This window comes from Boleophthalmus pectinirostris, unplaced genomic scaffold (assembly GCF_026225935.1).
Source record: "Boleophthalmus pectinirostris isolate CB_2022bp ecotype Guang Dong unplaced genomic scaffold, ASM2622593v1 HiC_scaffold_23, whole genome shotgun sequence".
NCBI lineage: Eukaryota > Metazoa > Chordata > Actinopteri > Gobiiformes > Gobiidae > Boleophthalmus > Boleophthalmus pectinirostris.
In genome coordinates, this window is record NW_026571207.1 from 12,669,666 (window position 1) to 12,689,271 (window position 19,606).

The window sequence follows — 19,606 nt, forward strand, 5'->3', positions numbered from 1 at the left end:
GTTTTGCTTGGTATTCCACAATAATATGAAATGTTTAAGTTTAAATATTAACTTTAAATGAGACTACAACATCACGTCACTAAGGCAACCAAAATCAATGTCAATTGTCTAGCATTTGTTCTGAACTGGACCGTATATTTTAAGGTTATTGCCCCTCTGTGGGGACATTTTAGGGCTTCAGACGATTATTTTGCGATTAACTTAATCTAGCATATTCTTTTGATTAATAAATTTGTTCTTTAGAAAGTGAAAGGCCTCTGAACATAAAAACTTTAGTAAATCTGAATCAGATAAAGCTAAAGTGAAAAAACAAATTTTCAATCAAAGCGACTCAATTTCCAGATTTCTTGCGTAATTGCTCCTCACAGCAAATGGCATGTTTTGAAGTCTGTATACACCATTTACTGATTTTTTTATTACCAAGTTAGTTCAGTTATTTCAATAATCGATTAACTGCACTTAATTGATTAACTTGTAGAGCGCTGTCAACAAAGCAAAGAGTGGCTACTTTAAGGAATTTACTTTAAGGAATTTGAATTAAAAAAAATAATTAAAAATATACTGAGTTAAATTTTGTTCTTTGCTACATAATTCTATCCATCTTGCTTCATATATTTGATGTATTGCCTATGTATAAAATGTAGAAAGTATTAAACATAAAAAAAAAAATAAATGAGAAGGTGTGTCCAAACGTTTGTCTGGTAGTGTACATCTTCTATGAAAGAAGGAGCTCAGTTTTCAAGAGCAGAGTTTATCAAACATGACAAATTTGAACATTAATGAGCGCAGAGCTTTCATCGATCTGAATGGTCTGTGAAGAAAGTAAATGACGCATAAGCACTAAAAAGAGTTAAATAAAGTGGTCAGGCCAAACCTAGCAGTTTGTCTGTCACCAAGACTTAGCTACACCCACAAGTGACAATGAAGGGCCTTTAACCCATTTACCTGAAACAAGTAACCACACAGAAATCATAATTTCTAGGCTTATATTGTAACCAGTTATGCTTTGTCATTGTATATATGTAAATGTAGAAATTAGGCAAGTTTTATGTGTTTCAGCTTTCAGAACACAAAATGATTATTTTTGTTTCCTTGTTCCACATTTATAACATGTTTCCTATAACATAACATACATAGAAGAAAGCACAATTTCCGTTCTGCTTCTCATAACCTATGAAGTGTACTGTTTAGACAGTCCTCTCTCCTCAGGCCATACTTCCAACATATTCAACTCAAAACTTTAAATCTCTCACACACTACCATTCATAACTCCATTCTTAGAAGCCTTCCCCTATAAATCCTATGAAAACAGGCCCCTATGGTAAGATTCATTTTCTGCTCCTTTGACCACACTGACCCTCTCAGTGGATGGAGCACATGCTTATAACTAATACAAGGTGGGGTAAGGTCTTTTCCTGTCTACAGAATAGCTTCCTGAACTAGACCCCACTTATGCAACTAAATCCTTGAAATATTGTTTTGACTCCCGCTTGGCTACAACGAGATTTCCCTGTCAGTATTCATTTTACCTCCATCCAAGCCTACCTGCTCCAGCTTATGTCACACTATCTTCAGTGTATTTTTATATTCAGCTTTTAGTTTCAAGGTTTCAACATGTGGGATTTTATTTATTTTTTTTTTTTTGCTGAGTTTGCAGTAAAATTCATATTAATATAGAGGTGATATCATGGTTAGGCTGGTTGTCATGGGTGGTGTTTGCATGCGTTGGAGAAATGCCAATGCTGACTTTTGCAGTTTGTACAGTGCTGTCTAAAAGGTAGAACAAAGCAGGGATGACAGGGGCATGTGCTGGAAGGTGTCTAGGAGGCAGTGAGAAAAATAAGGATTGCTTCTAGCGACACGGCTTCTTTAATCCACTATTATGTTTTTAATTAAAAGGGACCATATTACGCTTTTCTCTGATCTGTTGTAACGATGTTTCCTCATCAAAAACTTAAGATGGAGTTTAATATACAAATCCTGCGTATTTAGGCTGAGTTCTTTTATCAAACAGAAAACAATTCCACCTTGTGATGTCATGTATTAGTACAGGAAGTGCTCCACTATGTTTTTAAACTTCAACACCTTTACTAGAATCATTTGGAAAATTTCAGCCAATTTCTACTAAACAAAAGGTAAAATGCTTGCCTGGTTCATCAGACAGTTTCACTTTGTTAAAACCGTCTGACCTCGCAGCATTAAGATTCGTTTGCTCAACGGTACGTGGGTACTTTTTTATTTAACCAGTCGCTGCTATTTGGTCATGACGTATATAATGCATCGAATCCTGTAGGAAGAAGGGCAATAACGTCTTTCCCCTTGACAAAATTCACCAAACATTCTCTTTGTTCCGGCTTTAAATTTTCAGTCTTGGGAATCATTGCCAACACAGAATGTCTGGCTTCATGTACATCCATCTCGACCACTTTGTTTACTGTTGTGCTGTACCACAAAAGGGACCCAGACAGGCGCTTGAGTTTGACGTCATGGCTTCCCAGCTCATCGCTGATTGGCGCGGTCTACAACTTCCGGGGTTCTTGAAAACCGTCTAGTGTATTCCAATTCCTGACCTAGTCGCTGGAGAGAAATTAAATTGAGCAAATGCACTAGGTGGGGCCAGCCTAGCTAGTAAAATGTAGCTTTTCACTTGAAAACTACTGCTTCATTACATCACAAGGTGGAGCAGATCATTTGAGCTTTAGAGATGTAGACAGACTAATAAACCAGGATTACTCAAACATGTGTGGATGAAACAAAATACAACTTCAAGGATGTATGATGTTTGATGTTTGATGAGGTAACAACATTCAAACATGGATTAAAGCTCACAAGAGTATGTTTCACGTTGAGCCAGATCATTCAGCAACTGATCCTTGATTTGTCCTTGGTTCTAATTTAAACCCATTTGAGTCTTCGTGAAGATTTAGTTTAATCTTGCTCTAGTCCTGATTTAATCCAGGTTTAGTTCTGTTTTTTTCCCAATGTTTATGTAGCTTCATACAGTTTTTGTTTTGATTGCTTTATCTCAGTATACAAAATGTATTCTGTTCATATATTGATTTTGGAATCTGTAATACAATTTCAGATGTTTTGTAGATTTAAAGATTTACCAGCTCTAAATTCCAACTCAATTTCACAATCTCTCTTTGAAAAACACATGTGAAAGTATTAAGTAGAATATTTTCAGTTTGGCCCTCAGCTATGTCTATTTTAGGTTAATACTTTGAGCAGTAGAGTGCAGAAAGCAATAATCTGTAACAAACAGCCATATTTTTCGCAAGACTAAAGTACTTTTAATCTTGTATCCTCATCATAAACACACCTTTTTTATCACAGTAATCCTTCATATTTAGCTTGATAAAAACCTTTAGAAATGCTTAGCCATGCAGTTGCTTCCAATCTGTTTTTCATACCAACATACTACTATATCATATGGTGACACAAAAGTACCAATACTAATTATTTGATCAGTAATGGCTTAATGTCATTTTATGTGAAGCTCAGTGCAGCTAAGAGAAGATGATATGAGCCAACCTTTCGCATCTGTGACAGCAGGCCTTCAAACTGTGCCAGGTCCAGCGTGGGCCCGTTGTAGGAGGTACAGCAGTTGGCAGCACGACCCAGCCAGTAGAGAGTGATCAGAACCTGCACAAGCAACAAGCAAGGATATTAGGATAGGACCAAATAAATACTCTTGTAAAAAAGTAAGCTAGAAAGTAACATGGTTGATAGCAGAAGTGGCCCCAACCACCACAGTTTCACAGTTATGCCAGCTCATTAAAAAGGTTAGGGCTGGGATTACAGGGTTCTTCAAAATTTGACACGATAAACAATGGCTCAACTTCAGTTCCATACTTGGGATTTTGACTGCAAGTAGAGTAGGAACCAAAGAGCAAATCCAGAGCAAGATTGTTGAAGGTAACACTACTTCCTGCCTGCACTACTGGTTTAACAAGCCTGATTTATGGACAACAGGGCAAAATAAAAACACCAAGATCACGTAAAGCAGGTTAATCTGAACATTTTAAGACCAAAATGACGAGTCTGCCAGGAATGGTTACAGAAAGAGGGACGATGATTTTTCAATGGAAGATGAAATAGAGCCTGAGCTGATGAAGCCGGAAACGTGCCTATGCTCACTTCTTACTTAGAATGTGGTGCCTGGCGGGTTAGCTATGTCTATTTATATATGCAGTCCACGGATCAATCTGAATTTTTGAAAAACTAAATATTTTTTAAGTGTTAAACCAATATCTGCAAATGTATCAAAGTCATCAATATACCAAGAAATAGTTTCTGCAACAAGAGCCTGTGACAGTGATATTGTATCATCAAATTTATCATCACGGTATACTGATATTTTAGCACATCCAGGAATGTCTTGCCCATGGACACAACAACATTATGCCATGCTGACAGAAGGGATCAACCTAACCTTGTTCTTACAAAATGAGCTACTAGAAAAGAAACCTTCGTACAGTGGACTTCATCCCTTGCTTTGGTAAAAATGAACCCCTTGACCTTGATTTCAAACATCTGATGTTATTTCTAATTTGCAAAGCCTGTCTTGAGTACCATAAACCTTTCCTGGAAGTCTTCTCAATTCTTTAATTAGTAAATCTATTCTTATAAGCAGTTGTATAGTCGGAAAGTTACACCACAATAAAAAAACTGTTTTTCCTATCCCCTTAGGCAACATTCAATACATGATACTTTCCTGCCTACTCTAATCCATCCACTATTCTGAAGGGTGACATGTTAGCATTAGGGCCCTGTACAAATAAGACAAGAAGTGGCTATTGTTATGGCCCTACTCTGGGTAGGGCACTTCTACTATCAGCAATAAGGCATCCTGTTCACTACACACTGTGATTGATGGCACTGCATATAAAACCAGGTCAGATCCATTTTAGTGGGGCACATAGAAGACGCTAATATCTGCTGGGGAAAAGTCTGCAACTTCAAGCATTTCTGAACACAATATATTTAAATATTGTGACTTCAGTAATTTGTAGGTGCTTGTTGGAACACAAACTATTCATTGTTAGGCACAAGAGAAAGAGAAAAGCATTATAAACAACATTAGTAGGACAGTAGTCATAAGCCATGTTTTGATTGCTTTTTCTCACTAAACTCTACTTGACCTTGTGATAAACCACCACATTACACACCAGTGATTAGGATAACAAAGCTGGTGAACATTAGTAACAGCAGTTTCCTGTTTATGGGTGCTCGGCACTCAAGATCGCATCAGGATTGTAAATATTACATCTCTAGTGCAGAACCACTAGCCAAAAACAATGGATTGCATAAAGAGAGTTCAAATGTGATACAGAGGTGCAGAGAAGATAAATAAATGAGCTTGTATAGAAAGTTTGGATACTTAGATAGTTTATAATGAAGAGTTGAACAATAAACCAGAAGTAGCTTTGTGTGTATGCAAACTTTAGCCACGTCTCGCAGCACCACAAACTTTGAATTTCTAAACATCATTTTGTGAATCACTGACACCAGAATTATGATTAAAAATGAATAGTAATAGCAATAACTCAAGAATGATTTAGATAGACAATTTGGTTTGAGGCGGCCCCAACAAACTGAGCGTACTGTGTCAATGTAAACATAGCTATAGTAGTAATAGTAGTCATAGTAACACAAGAGATCTAGTACATTTAATAGTACCAATAGGCTGTTGGTACTAGTACTACTGAAAATATGGAGTAATTCAAAGTAAAAGAAAATGTAATGTGTATTCTGATGGAGATGTATTTTTTACTGAAGTCATAACTTTCTCCAGATGATATGCTCCATCAGGCTGAGTTACATGTTAAATGCCTTATCTTCAGATCAATTACATACAGATCATATGGCAGATCAGGTGTAACTACACCTTTAGCAGCACTGCCAACCTGTTCTGCTATATTTACTGTGCCCATGTCAACAGCCTCTCTGGGGGACCGCTGTAGCAGAGCGCAGATTAATGGGTTTATTTCAGACCTCTCAGAACACAGCCTCATTCACAGTCATTCTCCCAAGAGTAGACATGTATTTACACAGAAGGGTATATAGAAAGTATGGTAGTCTAGATTGTATTGTGTTTTGCATGGAAAAAAGTCTAATAAGCCTTGTTTCCAGTGATTCACTTTGAAGCAGACTGGTATCAGAAGTAGTTTTGTGTTTATGATAGCTTTAGCTATGCCTCACAGTGCCGACAAAATAAACTTTTTGTGATTTGTTGAGATCTGGCTTATAATTGCAAGTATTATTCAATATATACTACTTTGATTCTATTTATTAAGAAAACATTGTTAATGTTTTGGTGATGTCAGTGTCAAACAGACACGCTCCAAGGTGGCTCCAAGTGAACCATACCAGAGGAAAAGAGGCTATATGTGACACTGGCCAAATAAATAATGGGATATGAGCTGGAAAAATAACTAAATACTGGAAAAAAAAAAAGCTGGAAAATTTTGCAATAGTTATATTGTCTCAACTTCCCCTTCTAGAGAGACATTATTTAATTCTTTAAACTACAAATTTATTATTATTAAAGATGCTCTATGTAACTTTTCTGCCACTTGCTTTGCCTGTTAAGTTTCACATGTGATATTTAACTTATTTTTGTCGTGTTTATTTAATTACAGGTGTGAGCATTGCTCAAAATAACCGTGGATAACATGCATTCTTACTGTGACCTTCTCATAGATCTGACCATCATGATCATAACTTCATGCCACTGAGACAATTAAAATAAAGCAGAATAATCCCAGGAAACCATTCGTATTATTAAAAAGCATGAGCTACAATAACTAAATTATAGTATGAACAAATAATTAATCCTGCAAATTACTTTTTTTTTTCCCCTCTACAGCTTAAATCTGTAGAAAATAGCAGAAACTTTCCCAGTATCACAACAAAAATACGCACATGATAAATACTGACCCCCACATTGTTCCAGCTATCACATACTGAACAATAAGTCAATATAGTAATTATCGCGGCAGGCCTACCCATTCTTATAGTCTATCTAATCATGAGATCTTTTTCAGTGCCCTTTAAAGTGGGTCAGTACTCTGCACATGCACGTTCACTCTCTGCTACTACTACGATCCTCTCGTATTGACCTCATTGACAGACCGGCCCCCATGGCTTCACACGCAAGATCAGAACAACCACAAACAAACCTCAGAGCCAACCAACTTCGACAAGCCAGTAGCAATTCTCCAAACGAATATTAGACTCCTGACTGATGCCTATGTTTAGGTTATGTGTAGCATTAAGTAACAGGAAAAGTTTGTGCACCGACCAGTTTCGGAAGTTGCACGGTGAAACGACAATCACCTTTTGTCTGCATGACCTAAGCTTAAGGGCATGCGTGTACTACAAACACAGTGCAAAACGTACCTAAAGAACTCCCATGCAGGCACCCACAGCTTTGAAGCGCTAACCCTAAACCACAAATAGGCAATACAATGTGCATATTAGCATTTTTTCTGCATGCAAAAGCTCTCTAGCGTTACTTCAAGTCATCATCGCTTCAGTATGTGATCGTTTAGCGAGATCACCATAGTTACCACATCAGCAGATTCTTCAAGGTGCAGGCTCCCTTGAAAGTGCTGCAGAAAAGGGATGCTAAGGCAGAGCTAATCCAGAGCTAGGTAGCTAGGAAGGAAGGTATAGAGAAGAAGAAGTTGCTTGCTAATTTGGCACGGCTGCTGCATAGGCTATAGTAGTAGTGCTTGTAGAGTCAGCTAAATGATATAGTAGAGTGTTCCATCAGCCGGTACTGTGCAGGCAGCAGCATCAGTGAGAGAGGGAGAGAGAGAGAGAGAGAGAGAGAGAGAAAAGAGAGAGGAGGAAGAGGAGGGAGATAGAGTGAGGAGAGAGTGAAGCCGGAGCTGCAGAGTGGGCAGGGCTAGTCACTGGTCCACTTCTGAGAGGAGGCAGGTTGTTAAAGGGCATTCAATGTGAAGAGAGAAAATAGGAGGTGGTGAAATTAAGTATGAAAGGTTCAAATTAGGTGAAAAATGTGAGAATAAAACAAGAATCAGGCCTATTCCTAAACCTAAACCTCTTTAGGATTGAGATTACAAGTGGTTGGTGGTTGGAAACTTGAAAATATCAGATTTTTTTACCTGATTTTTACCATGGTAAAGGGACAGTGCAGAATTTTGGACATAGGACTTCATTTCTTAGTTAGCCAGAGTGTTGGAGATGTGTGGAGATACTTTTTAAAATATTCCATCCAGTCCTTGTATTTGCAGAGCTCGATGGGGCTAGGTTAGTGCATGTCAATGGCCATAGTTATCCTGCCACTAAAAACAGTCTTACCCACTCCACAAAACACTCAAAGCAAATATGTTATTACTCCACGAGTTTCGATATGAACGTCTGTATCAACAGAATAATTTTACAAGTAAAACCAACTTTGCATTTTAAGGATTTATGTCTGAGCAGCAGCAATGAGTTGTACTTCCTGATAGAAAGTTTGGCAGCGGTGGACTGATATCACCTAGCACCTATCTTACCGACAAAGTAAAATTCTGCCACTGCTGAGAAAATAGTCCCTCAACATGCGATGACTCAGGCGATGCAAGGTTAGTTTTATTTACAACATTATTCTGTCAACACAGACATTTACATCAACAGCCTGGTGTAATAATAGATTTGCTTTGGGTGTTATGTGGAGTGGGTAAGACTGTTTTTAGTGGCAGGATAACTATGACCACTGACGTGCACTAGCCTAGCACCAGCGACCTCTGCAAATACAAGGACTGGATGGAATATTTAAAAAAGTGTCTCCACATGTCTCCAACACTCTCACTAAGAAATTAGGTCCTATGTCCAAAATTCCACACACACACACACACACACACAAAAAAACACCTTTTGTTTACAGTAGACTTGGTTTGGTGAAAATCGCAACTTAATCTCATAAATACAGAAACAGTGCAAACTATTTCATTTTAAAGATACTATATTATGTGAAATTGATTCTATGTTGTGTTTTGTTTCATTCACATATGTTTATAACTCCTGTATTATTAGTCTGTCTACCCAAAGCTCAAAATGCTCTCTTCCACATTGTGATGTCACGTAATGGTATTTTTCAAGTTAACAGCTACCATTTATGTTTAGTTCAGTAAAGATGCGTAATTCCAGGGTTGAAATAATCCAAATGATAGGTGTTGAGAGTTTAAAAACACAGTGTAGCACTTCCTGTATTACGACATGACATCACGAAGTGGAATTGAGTGAGAAGAAGACAGTCTAAATATGCAGAAATTATGTGCTAAACGTGTGAATGAAACAAAACACAACTCTACGTATGTTTCAGACGAGGAAACAACATAATCACAAAGATCAGAAAATAGAGTAATAAGAACTTTAAACTCTATAGGCTGTGACTTTATAATGACAGCTACTCTTCCAGCTTGAACAATCCAGAAATATGTGTCTGTTTAAATTGTACTCGCATGAAGTATATAATGTAACAGACTCCACAATCAACATGTCAACACAATACACAAACAAAAGACTGTAACACTATCCACACACAATCTGTGCCATATTTGACATAATGCTCTCTCCACACACTTGTTTACAAAAGCATGTCTGTCTGAGGGAAGCATTGCAAAACGGTTTTATATATTCTCAAAAATCAAAAATTCTGTCACACTTTTAAGCAAAATTAGTAAAACATTCAATGCAAGTTTAAACACTTTTCTTATCTATGTTATAATGTTGTTTCCTCATCAAAAACAAACTTGGAGTTGTTCGACACACACTTCTCTAAAACAGAAAACACTGTGATCCACCTTGTGAGGTCGTGTCCCCTGAGTTTGTAAACTCCATACATCTTCACTAGAATCATTTGGATAATTTCAGCCCTAAAATTGCCAATCTTTACTAAACAAAAGGTAAAAGGTGGCTGTTAAGTTGAAAACTACCACTTCATGACAGCACAAGGTGGAACAGAGCATTTTGAGCTTTGGGGATGCAGACAGACTAATAATAAAGGATTACGCAAATGTGTGAATGAAACAAAACACAACTATGGGTATGATTTTGATGCAGTAACAACATTTTAACATGACTAAAAGCTCACAAGAGTCAATTTTGCATAATAAAATCTTTAATATGCAAGGTATGCAGTTGAATCAAAGCTATGAAAGCAACATAATATGGTAAGAGTGTGACAGAAGGTGAAGAGAGGTGGGGCGTTAAAGTGACAAACTGCGATATAATAATAGCTTCCGCACTAGCCAGCATGCATTTAGAGTTATCACAGGGCCAATCCAAAAGCTGTACTTACATTCTTGAGTTTTCGGCTGCAGACGCTTCCCCTGGGACAAGAAAGAAGAGTTATACAGTCAGTGAGGGTTTTCTGGTCCTATTTATAAGATAATGCACAATTTAAAATCTTATTTGAACTACAGCTTTGGGAATCACATGCAAATTCTTCATTTGATACAAGGCACAAAGCAAAAACAACAACAAAACAAAAGATTTTAAATTGTCCAAAGTTTAAAAATCGAGCTGGAGGACAGGACACAAACTGGCAAATGTTCAACATCTAATCTGTCAGCACAAACTTCAAATACAATACAATAATATAAATAATATAATAATATAATAATATAAATAAAATATGATATTCTGGAATATTGATTTGCTATTATTAATGACTGAAGTTTCAACAATATTTGTCTTTGGGGGGCAGCTACATAAAACAACTTTATTCCCATGCATTGACCAAAGCCATAGCAGTGTAAGCCAACAGGTTATCATGCCAAGTCCTATGGAAGCTAGTGTGCATTCAAACCACATTGTGACCACTGAGCCGTGTGCAGGCTGCCAAAGTGAAGAGATGTGGAACCTGTGGCTAACCATGGACTTCTATAAAGAGGGAGATGAATGGAACAGCTGTTAGATCTCGCTATTCAGTATGACTTTTAAAGGGATATTAGTTTACACATAAATGTGAGTGCAGATAGTGTGGTGTTTTCAAGATAAGATATTAAATACTAATATTGTATAAACCAGTTTCTTTGTGGTATTTGGGCTCCCCAAGTGGTATATAAGGCCCTCTGCACTGCCCTACAAAGGCAGAACGCTGTAATATCATGTTTGGTCAAAAATTAGTTCATGCCATTTTGTTTGTATTTAAGACCTCCTTTATCATGTGAATAAATATTATGAAACATATTGAGCTCATAATTGACCTTTGACCCTTATTTGGTAGTTCCTGTACTCTGCCTTTGTATCATGTGTCAAAAATACAGAGTCGTGCAAAGAAAAAAGGCAGTGACTGTGTTTGTTTTGTTTGTGATTTAGTTCATAAATAGATTTTATTTTAAAATCCAACCTCTCACCTCCTTCTTTTTGTTGCGGCCTTGGCACAGGGTCTTAACACATTAAATAAATAAACCTTTGCAAAATACTTTTACTATCTTTAACGTAAAAGTATTTTGTGTATTTATTCATACTGTAAACACTATACTGCAAAATAACTCATCTGTCAAAGTGTTTAACTGTGTAAGTGTCGCCGCACGATCCTGATCAGCACTAAATATGAAATCCAAAGGTCTTCTATATCATTTCAAACAAACACCAGGATGACTCGACCTTGGTGAGGTTTTCTTATAATGTATGGAATCTGGAGAAAATTAAGCGAATAATGAAAATGTTACAGTTTCTGCCTTTTGCCTTTGCACGACTTATTTTTGGCACATGATACAGGAATTGACAAATAAGGGTCAAAGGTCAATTTTGAGTTCATAATTTTTTTGGACACACCTATTTCTTCATTATAGCAACTAGTTATCAAATTTTGGGAGCCCTACCTATTTTACTTTTGACTGCACAAAACACAGAAACTATGAAGTAATTTTTCTCAGTTTCTCAGTCTTTTGCCTTTGTAGGGCAGTGCAATTTCAGTATGTTTAATAATGTTTTTGACCTCCTTTGGGTTAATCATTTGAAACTACCTTACCTTCCTGTTTTAATCTCATTCTAGACCTGAGGTAGCCTTGGTAATTAGTGTAATAATGAGAACCATGTGCATAAACAACATTATATAGTGTGTTTAATAGTAGTTGCAAAAATGTGACCAATGTGGAAACTGTCAAAAATAAATGAATAGAGTGTCTGAGTCTCTGCTTTTAATAAAGACTTCAAACACAACAAAACAAGAATTCTGAAGTGCCTGAATGTATTCAAACTAATTAAATGCGCCTAACTACAAACCATTTCTTCCACCTGAGCTTTCACAACAAAATAAAAATGAATCCTATACTAATGCAATGATTAACACTAGTATTGCACATTTGACAATAGAGCAGCATGCAAGCAGACCACAATCAGATCCGATGATGAAAAAGGAATTAGTTTCTAGATGTTGCATAATTCATTAATGGGTGGCAAAGTATTCTTGCTAGTGCTTTTGAGCAAAACCATCTATATCTAACTGAATTTGCATTGGTTGTCTAGATGCAATTTAGGCACAGTGAAAAAATGCATACACTTTTAAGCACTGAATTTGGCAATGTTATAAAACAAAAACAAAAAGAGCTAAAAACACAGATCTCCAGTGAGTAATGTGTGGGAATGCTTTGTGGTTGTGGTGGTGCTGCAAACAGAAGTATAGTCAAGTCTTCAATGTGATGTGAAAGCAGGTTTTTGATTGTTAGGAATGTGTATAAGTATGAAATAATACGTGGGGTTAGTATTGCTGCGTTTTTAACTTCAAACTGTATAAATAGTTTTATTATATGGCTTTGTCAAGTCATCTCTGCTGGAACCAAAGATTTCCTGTTCCCTTTCTCTTCTTTCAATAATTGTCCAAATTTGATCCTTCCAAAATATCATTACTCATCTGTGGGTGCATTTTGGAACCACTGAATGACCATCAATAAACAAACACAGTATTTTTGGCAGTGTTATGGAAGTTGTACTCAAGTAAAAGTACAGTTAAATGCAGTAAATTAAAAGTACTGCCAATTTTGCAAAAGTATAAAAGAATATATGAAGTATGCATGAAACATAGTATATGCATGCACTTGTAGCCTTTTGATAAATATGAGCACAATGAGCTAGGGGTGTAACGATATCCAAGTCTCACGATACGATATCATCACTGTACGAACCTCACAATATGATATTTATTGAGATATCGTGGGAAAGCTCACAATATGGTGGGGAGGCTCACGATTAGTCATGTAATAATATCCAAATCTCTCAGTATGATATTTTCACGATATACATTCATGGTACGATATTTATTGCAATATTTTGTGGAGGCTAAACAGCTACAACTGTTAATATGCGATTTTTTCCTCTTAAAATGCCTTGACCAGACTTAATCCAAAGAACTAAGACTTAAAAGTGCTTAGAACTGTTATGTCTTCTTGTAGTCTGCACTGAAATGAAGCAAAGGATCATGGTCTATGTAGTTCCTTCTGTCTTTTTTTAGCTATTGCCCCACCAGAACTCTTAATTTAAGCAAAGAGACTTGTAATTCGATATATTGTGATGGTCCGCGATATTACTGTGACAACTTTGATGATATGATATCACGATATTTCGGTTATTATTCCATCCCTACAATGAGCTAAAAATGCAATCCGATAATAGTACCGTAAAAAAGAGGATATGTCAGTGTGTATGTCAGCTCTAAGGACCAAGCACTAAATCTGGCATTAGTATCTCTCCTTTGACATTCAAAAATAACTATTGGAAATTACCAATTGTGCTTTTATGTTTCTGTTTATAAAGCTGCTGTATGTAGGAGACACATGAGAGAAACACTTGACCTGACTTGCTCAATTCCCTTCCAAACCCTGGGGTCATCCTTTCTCTCTCTCTTTCCCACACACACGCACACACTAATGACACACAGATCGCAGCAGTGGCTTTAACCTGACAGCTTTTCAATGTGATGAGTTATTAAGTCTCCTGGCTGAGGTGAGGTGGCTGGAGGGGACGCTATGTAAACTGGTCCTCTCTCTTTCTCACTCCTTCTCTTTTTCTCTCTCTTGCTCTGCCTCTAACACTTCCTCTCCCCCTCTCCTCCTCTGTCAGACTGAATAAACACAGCGCTCTTTCCACTGCCCAAACTGACTGACAGATACGGCAGATTCCACCTGCGTTAGATCATATTCAGGGGGCGAATGAGTGGGAATCTGTCAGAACTGTCACCTGTGTTTGTGTAGTCAGGTATATTTGATGTCATTCTGTGCTAAGATTATAATCAACAATTAATAATGGATTCATATCAGTGAACTGATGTGAGTAGGTACTGGCAGTTCGTTTCAAAATGTGGTATTTAAGTTAATAAAAGTTCTGTTATTTCTTTAGCTCTTGGAACATTTGATAAGGTGAATGTGCACTATAAGAATAACCATGCATGCATAGTTTCTAAAAGTACTAGCAATAAAATAAAGTATCAAGTGCCACCTACAGTATGTGAAACAGAAATTAAAACATGCTATTTTAATCTTTATGCAGCCAAATGACTCAAACTGAGTCAAATACATTGAATAACAAAACAAAATAAGAAAAACATGAATGTTCCACCGTATTGTAAAACTTTTCTATTTTTCATTTCTTCAATTCTAGTATTTTTATTGCCAAAAATGTCTTATATATGTCATCTGAGGGTCTCCATTGAGACTGTTACATTTTATTTTGGACCCACCATCTCAAAATTTGCATAGTAGTTTTACTTGCAGAAACGAGATTTGCTGAAAGCAAAGTTTGCGGGTAGATTTATGGCCATATAACCAGACCTACTGATACTTTGCAGTTGATGTCATCAACATTCCCTGAGGGTGTGATGGTAATTGAAGGCTCTGCTCTGTCTGAGGCTTTGTTCAACTTTAATCTGTACTTCATTTTAACAACTCTGACCATGAAGAACTGACTTAGTTAGAACTACAACAGGTGAGCTGCTTTGTGCTTTTACACAAGTCTCTCACACATATAATTACAATCACAAGCTTTCTAGGATTAGCAAACGGTTTTTAAGTTTCTCACTCTCACCTTTTTGTTGAAAATCAAACAACAAAACAGACACATGAACACTTGTATTGATCACAGGCTCCTGTCTTGTATAAATCCATGTTGTATTTTTTCAGACAAAATACTAACTATTTTGACTAGGGTTGTGCAAAAATATTGAAATATCTATGTATTGTATCGATTAATGTAATGATACAGTATGGATATCGTGGGCTGCTGTATCGATATATCGCCAAGAGTATTTTTGATATATTTTACTAAATTATTTTGTTACAGCGCTACAGTTTTGTTGCTTGTTTAGTGGAAGGAAATGCGTGTATGCAACACATTTGACACTTTGCACAAGAAGTGGTTTAACAAACACTTTTAAAATCACAGCCATCATTTAGCCATTATTTTTTATTAAACCGTATCTAATCGATTTGAAATATATCGTATTGAATCGAAAATTCACTGTACCAAGATATGTATCGTATCATGGCCCATGTATTGTAGTATGTATCGTATCGGCAACTTCTTAATGATACCCAGCCCTAATTTTGACATTGTTTTGACATGGAAATACATGCAGAAAACTCCCTCTGTGTGATTCACAGCAAAGTATCACTGAACATGTCTTTTATCCAATAGTGTCCCATTCATTATGTAAATGTGGTCTTGTGGTCTGTTTTTGTAAGAATAATTAGGTGATGTTGTAATTGTGCAATATTGGGCTTTGCAGGGTTAAGCTATGAATTGAAAAAGTTAGTAAAAATGAAAAAATAAAATCTAGATAAAAAAAAAAAAAAAGCTTGTTACTCCATTCCTCCCAAAGGAGTTTACTCTGTTTCAGAAGCTAGAGCCGGTCTAAAGCTGTCATGTGTATGAATGAGCACCTGCCTGAAGTCTTGAGAGGGTGGAGAACCAGTCTATTCACTCCACTCATCTCCAGCACAAGAAAATACCAGACAGATCTTACATAACCACCCGAAATAGTACACAACAATGCAGCCAGTGTTTCCTCTCTGATAACTCTCTGGGCCATTGACCAAAATAAGAATCATTTTTCATATCTGTTATAGCACAATTTCAAATTCAGTCTGGGAAATATTTCATCAGGCAAAGTTTTTTTTTAAGCTATTTAGAAGTATGGTTGGATTTCACATTTTTAAAAAACAACCTCACTGGATTTTAAACATTTCTACTACATTTGAAGTAAAAAAAAAAACCCTCAGCTGAACCATAAACTAAAAAAACATTTGGGTAGTTAAGAGATTACTAGTTATGCAAATTATCAATTTTGAACACATTTTTGCTTAGGTTTATAAAGCAAATTACCTAATGTGCTATTTGGAAGAAAATATTGGAGTAATTGAGAAAAAAATATTTGAGGTATAGTTAATTATTTAGGTTTAGATTGTTACCATAGTTACTAGGGATGTGGCCATATCCAAATCTCACGGTACGATATCACAATATACATGTTACATTACAATAATTATTGGATATTTTGAAGAGGCTGAATTGTAGATAAGATCATGATCTACTAGTATATAGTTCCCTCTGTTTATAACCTGTTATGCTACTACTGTGACTATAAAACAATACACTTAAACAAGAGGTTTGTAAATCGAGCTCACGATATTATTGTGAGACCACTGACGATACGATATCATGATATTTCAGTTATTGTCACATGCCTAATTGTTATGTGTGAACATTTTTAAACATTCACAGTTGGAAATTAGCATTATCCAAGTGAACCTTCTTTGTAAGTTCACTGTTTGTGCAAAGTAAACATTTGGTAGCTCAGATCTTGCAGGAGGCAAACCAAACCAGTCTGTCTAAACATCCTGCAGCTCTCACTCAGGCACGTGGAGGAGCCCAGTGTTCCATCTTTGTATTGTCATGCGTGCTGCAACTTGCCCATGTATGCCATGTATTCTTTCTTTTAGATTTCCATAAGACCTGAATTAAATCAAAGCTGTAACTTGAATTATGAAAATTAGCAAACCACAAAAGCTGCTATTATGCAAGTATTTCTACATAATCATAATCAAATCAATTTTGGATATTAAGGAATACACTCTTTATTTAGACTGTAGAATGTAATTTTCAGCAATAAATAATAGCATTTTCTTTTATATTATGAGGTATTATATCTGTGTAAACCTGCCCTGTCCTGTGAATGTGATTTTTTTTAGTATCAATACTTGCTCAAAGTAATGTCTAGTTTCGATATTAGTTTTAGCGTTGATTAGTATCAGATTTTTAATTTTGACAACCCTAGTCATAATAAAACTATAGCAACTTATTAAACAAAATGATGTTGACTCAAAATTTAAGTTATGTGTCTTTTTATGTGTTTCTTCTACTATAACTGATATTTTCTGCCCTAAAATCACACTTTGGTTATGAATTATTGTGAAAACCTCCCAAAAATTCTTTGTTTGCTTAAGTTTAGCTGTTATTATGAATGATTCAACAAAGCAACCATTCTTTCAGTGCAAAGGATACCACACAGAACTGACTCGTAGACACCCACACATCGATAACAACTATAGTCAATATCAGCTGTTACCAGGCAACAAAGTGGTTGAGTGGCTGAGGCAAGGCTTGGACACAGGCCTGTTGTGTTGGACAAATATGCTATTGTTGCTCTAAGGACTCGGGCCTGTATAAACTTCCATTCAGTTATTTGTATTGGCAGTGAAGTGCACTGATTGTCTGGAGCAGAGAATCACAAGGCTGTCACTCACTGGCACAAGCTTACAGAGTGACGAGCTAACAAAGACACTGTACATGGCTTGTTATTGATAGAATAATTACAATGAATTATCAAAAATACTGTTTATAATACTTCTAAACCTGTTGCATTGGTTAATTATCATATAATTATTGTAACTACTACCACTGTAACTACAACTGTAAATAGTGCAACTAATATGTGTGATCTTCTGCCAGGAAAAAAAAAAAAAGTTCAATAACTCAAGAGTTTCAGGAATTTCATGGGCCATTTATAATTGTGATATTAAAAGTCTTGCATCTGTTCATTTCAAGGTGCACTGTGTCACTTTTTGGGGGTCAGTCATCTTCTTATTTCTATGGATTTGTCATTTTTCTGCTTGGAATATTCCACAATATGACATTAAACAGCTTTACCACACATTTATTCAGTTAGAGGGAGTTTGATTGCTCAAAAATACCTAGAAAAACAGGCATTCTGACTTCTAGAAAGCATCTTTAATCTTTGAAACAATGATAAAAAATAATGATTGAACAGTAGTGGCATTTACAAATTGCTACCCTCCCCACAATATTGTAAAAAACTCATACTGAAACTTCATAATTCATGACATTTTGATTTAGTTACTCTACACTGCTTGACAACCCCTGATAAAAGATGCACATATAAACAGCAGTATAGTATTTTATCATCTTACTTGTTAGTTTGTGGAGTGGAGGTGTCTTGAAGGTCTCCAGGGTCAAACAGCTGAGATCCTTTCAGTCCTAAGTCCTCACAGCCGCGCAGGAAAGCACTCAGGTTGTCCTACACAACACAAAACACAGTACAGTTTAACTACTCCTACTCCTACTACTTTACCTGTCCAATACTTGATCAGTTGCATGGTGTCTTTGACTCCTGATTTGATTCAATTAGTGTTAGTAAATACAAAGTCAAATAACAAGCTCACAAGTACAGTGTAAGTACATATATGATTTTCGTTTCTTAAAAATATAAATAAATACATTATAAGATGTCAAGTTAATGACATTCCAATTGTCTTATAACTGCACTACTGTGTAAGCAAATTATCTGCCTGTAACACAGAGGTTTGATGTTTTGGGAAATAAATAAATAAATAATCGTGTTTTGGTTGCATTCTAAGATCTGATTTCAACATTGTTCCAGATTTGCCATAAACTTCCTCCAATTATTTGCTAATATGTAAAACCATCCAGGCAGCTCCAGGCATTTGTTATCCTATGAAAATCATAGGGCATCATAGGGCAGAATGAAAGATTTAGATTGCATGTTGTGATCAGAGTACTGATCACAACATGCAAGCTGTTTAGTTACTGCAAAATTCCCAAAACAACATCTTATATTTAACATTTTTTTATTATAATGTCATATGGGACCTACTGTGTCCAAATAATTTCCCTTGTGGATCAATAAAGTTTGCCTAAGTCTAAGTCTAAGTCTAAGTTTAACATACAGTCAAATCTGCAAAATATGACAAAAAAAATGATGGTATGAAGTAACTATTCTGACAACAGCAGTAAACAATTTGCACAATCATTCTCACTCACACAATCTGTATCCAAAAAATACCTTCTGAAATGTAACGCCAGCTGGTAATGGGGCTCCAACCTCTCAGACTACTCCACTTGTCACACTGTCACTATATTCCTTTGTATGTATTCCTCCAGAAATCCACCTGTTTTCCCTGTAGTCCGTCTTTCGTCTTGCCTCCTCCTCTACTCTGTGCACACTGCTCTGAGCTGCTCTTTGTCAGATGGAACTTGAGCTTCGGTGAGCTACTGTTCCCAGCCTCGATCGCTCTGATTTTCTCTCTCTCTTTCTCTCTCCTTTCCCGCCCTC

General features: G+C 36.3%; 1 protein-coding gene across 1 annotated transcript in view; it reads right to left on the reverse strand.

The window, feature by feature from the left end:
* The window catches only part of LOC110153694 (LIM and calponin homology domains-containing protein 1-like), a 119,766-nt gene that overhangs the window by 40,802 nt on the left and 59,358 nt on the right, over window positions 1-19,606 (reverse strand). Inside the window, exons 5-7 of the mRNA XM_055159514.1 lie at window positions 18,444-18,550; window positions 10,316-10,346; window positions 3,535-3,645 (exon numbers count right to left, since the gene is read on the reverse strand). Coding sequence (XP_055015489.1) covers window positions 3,535-3,645; window positions 10,316-10,346; window positions 18,444-18,550 — 249 coding nt within the window. The remainder of the gene's footprint in view (window positions 1-3,534; window positions 3,646-10,315; window positions 10,347-18,443; window positions 18,551-19,606) is intronic.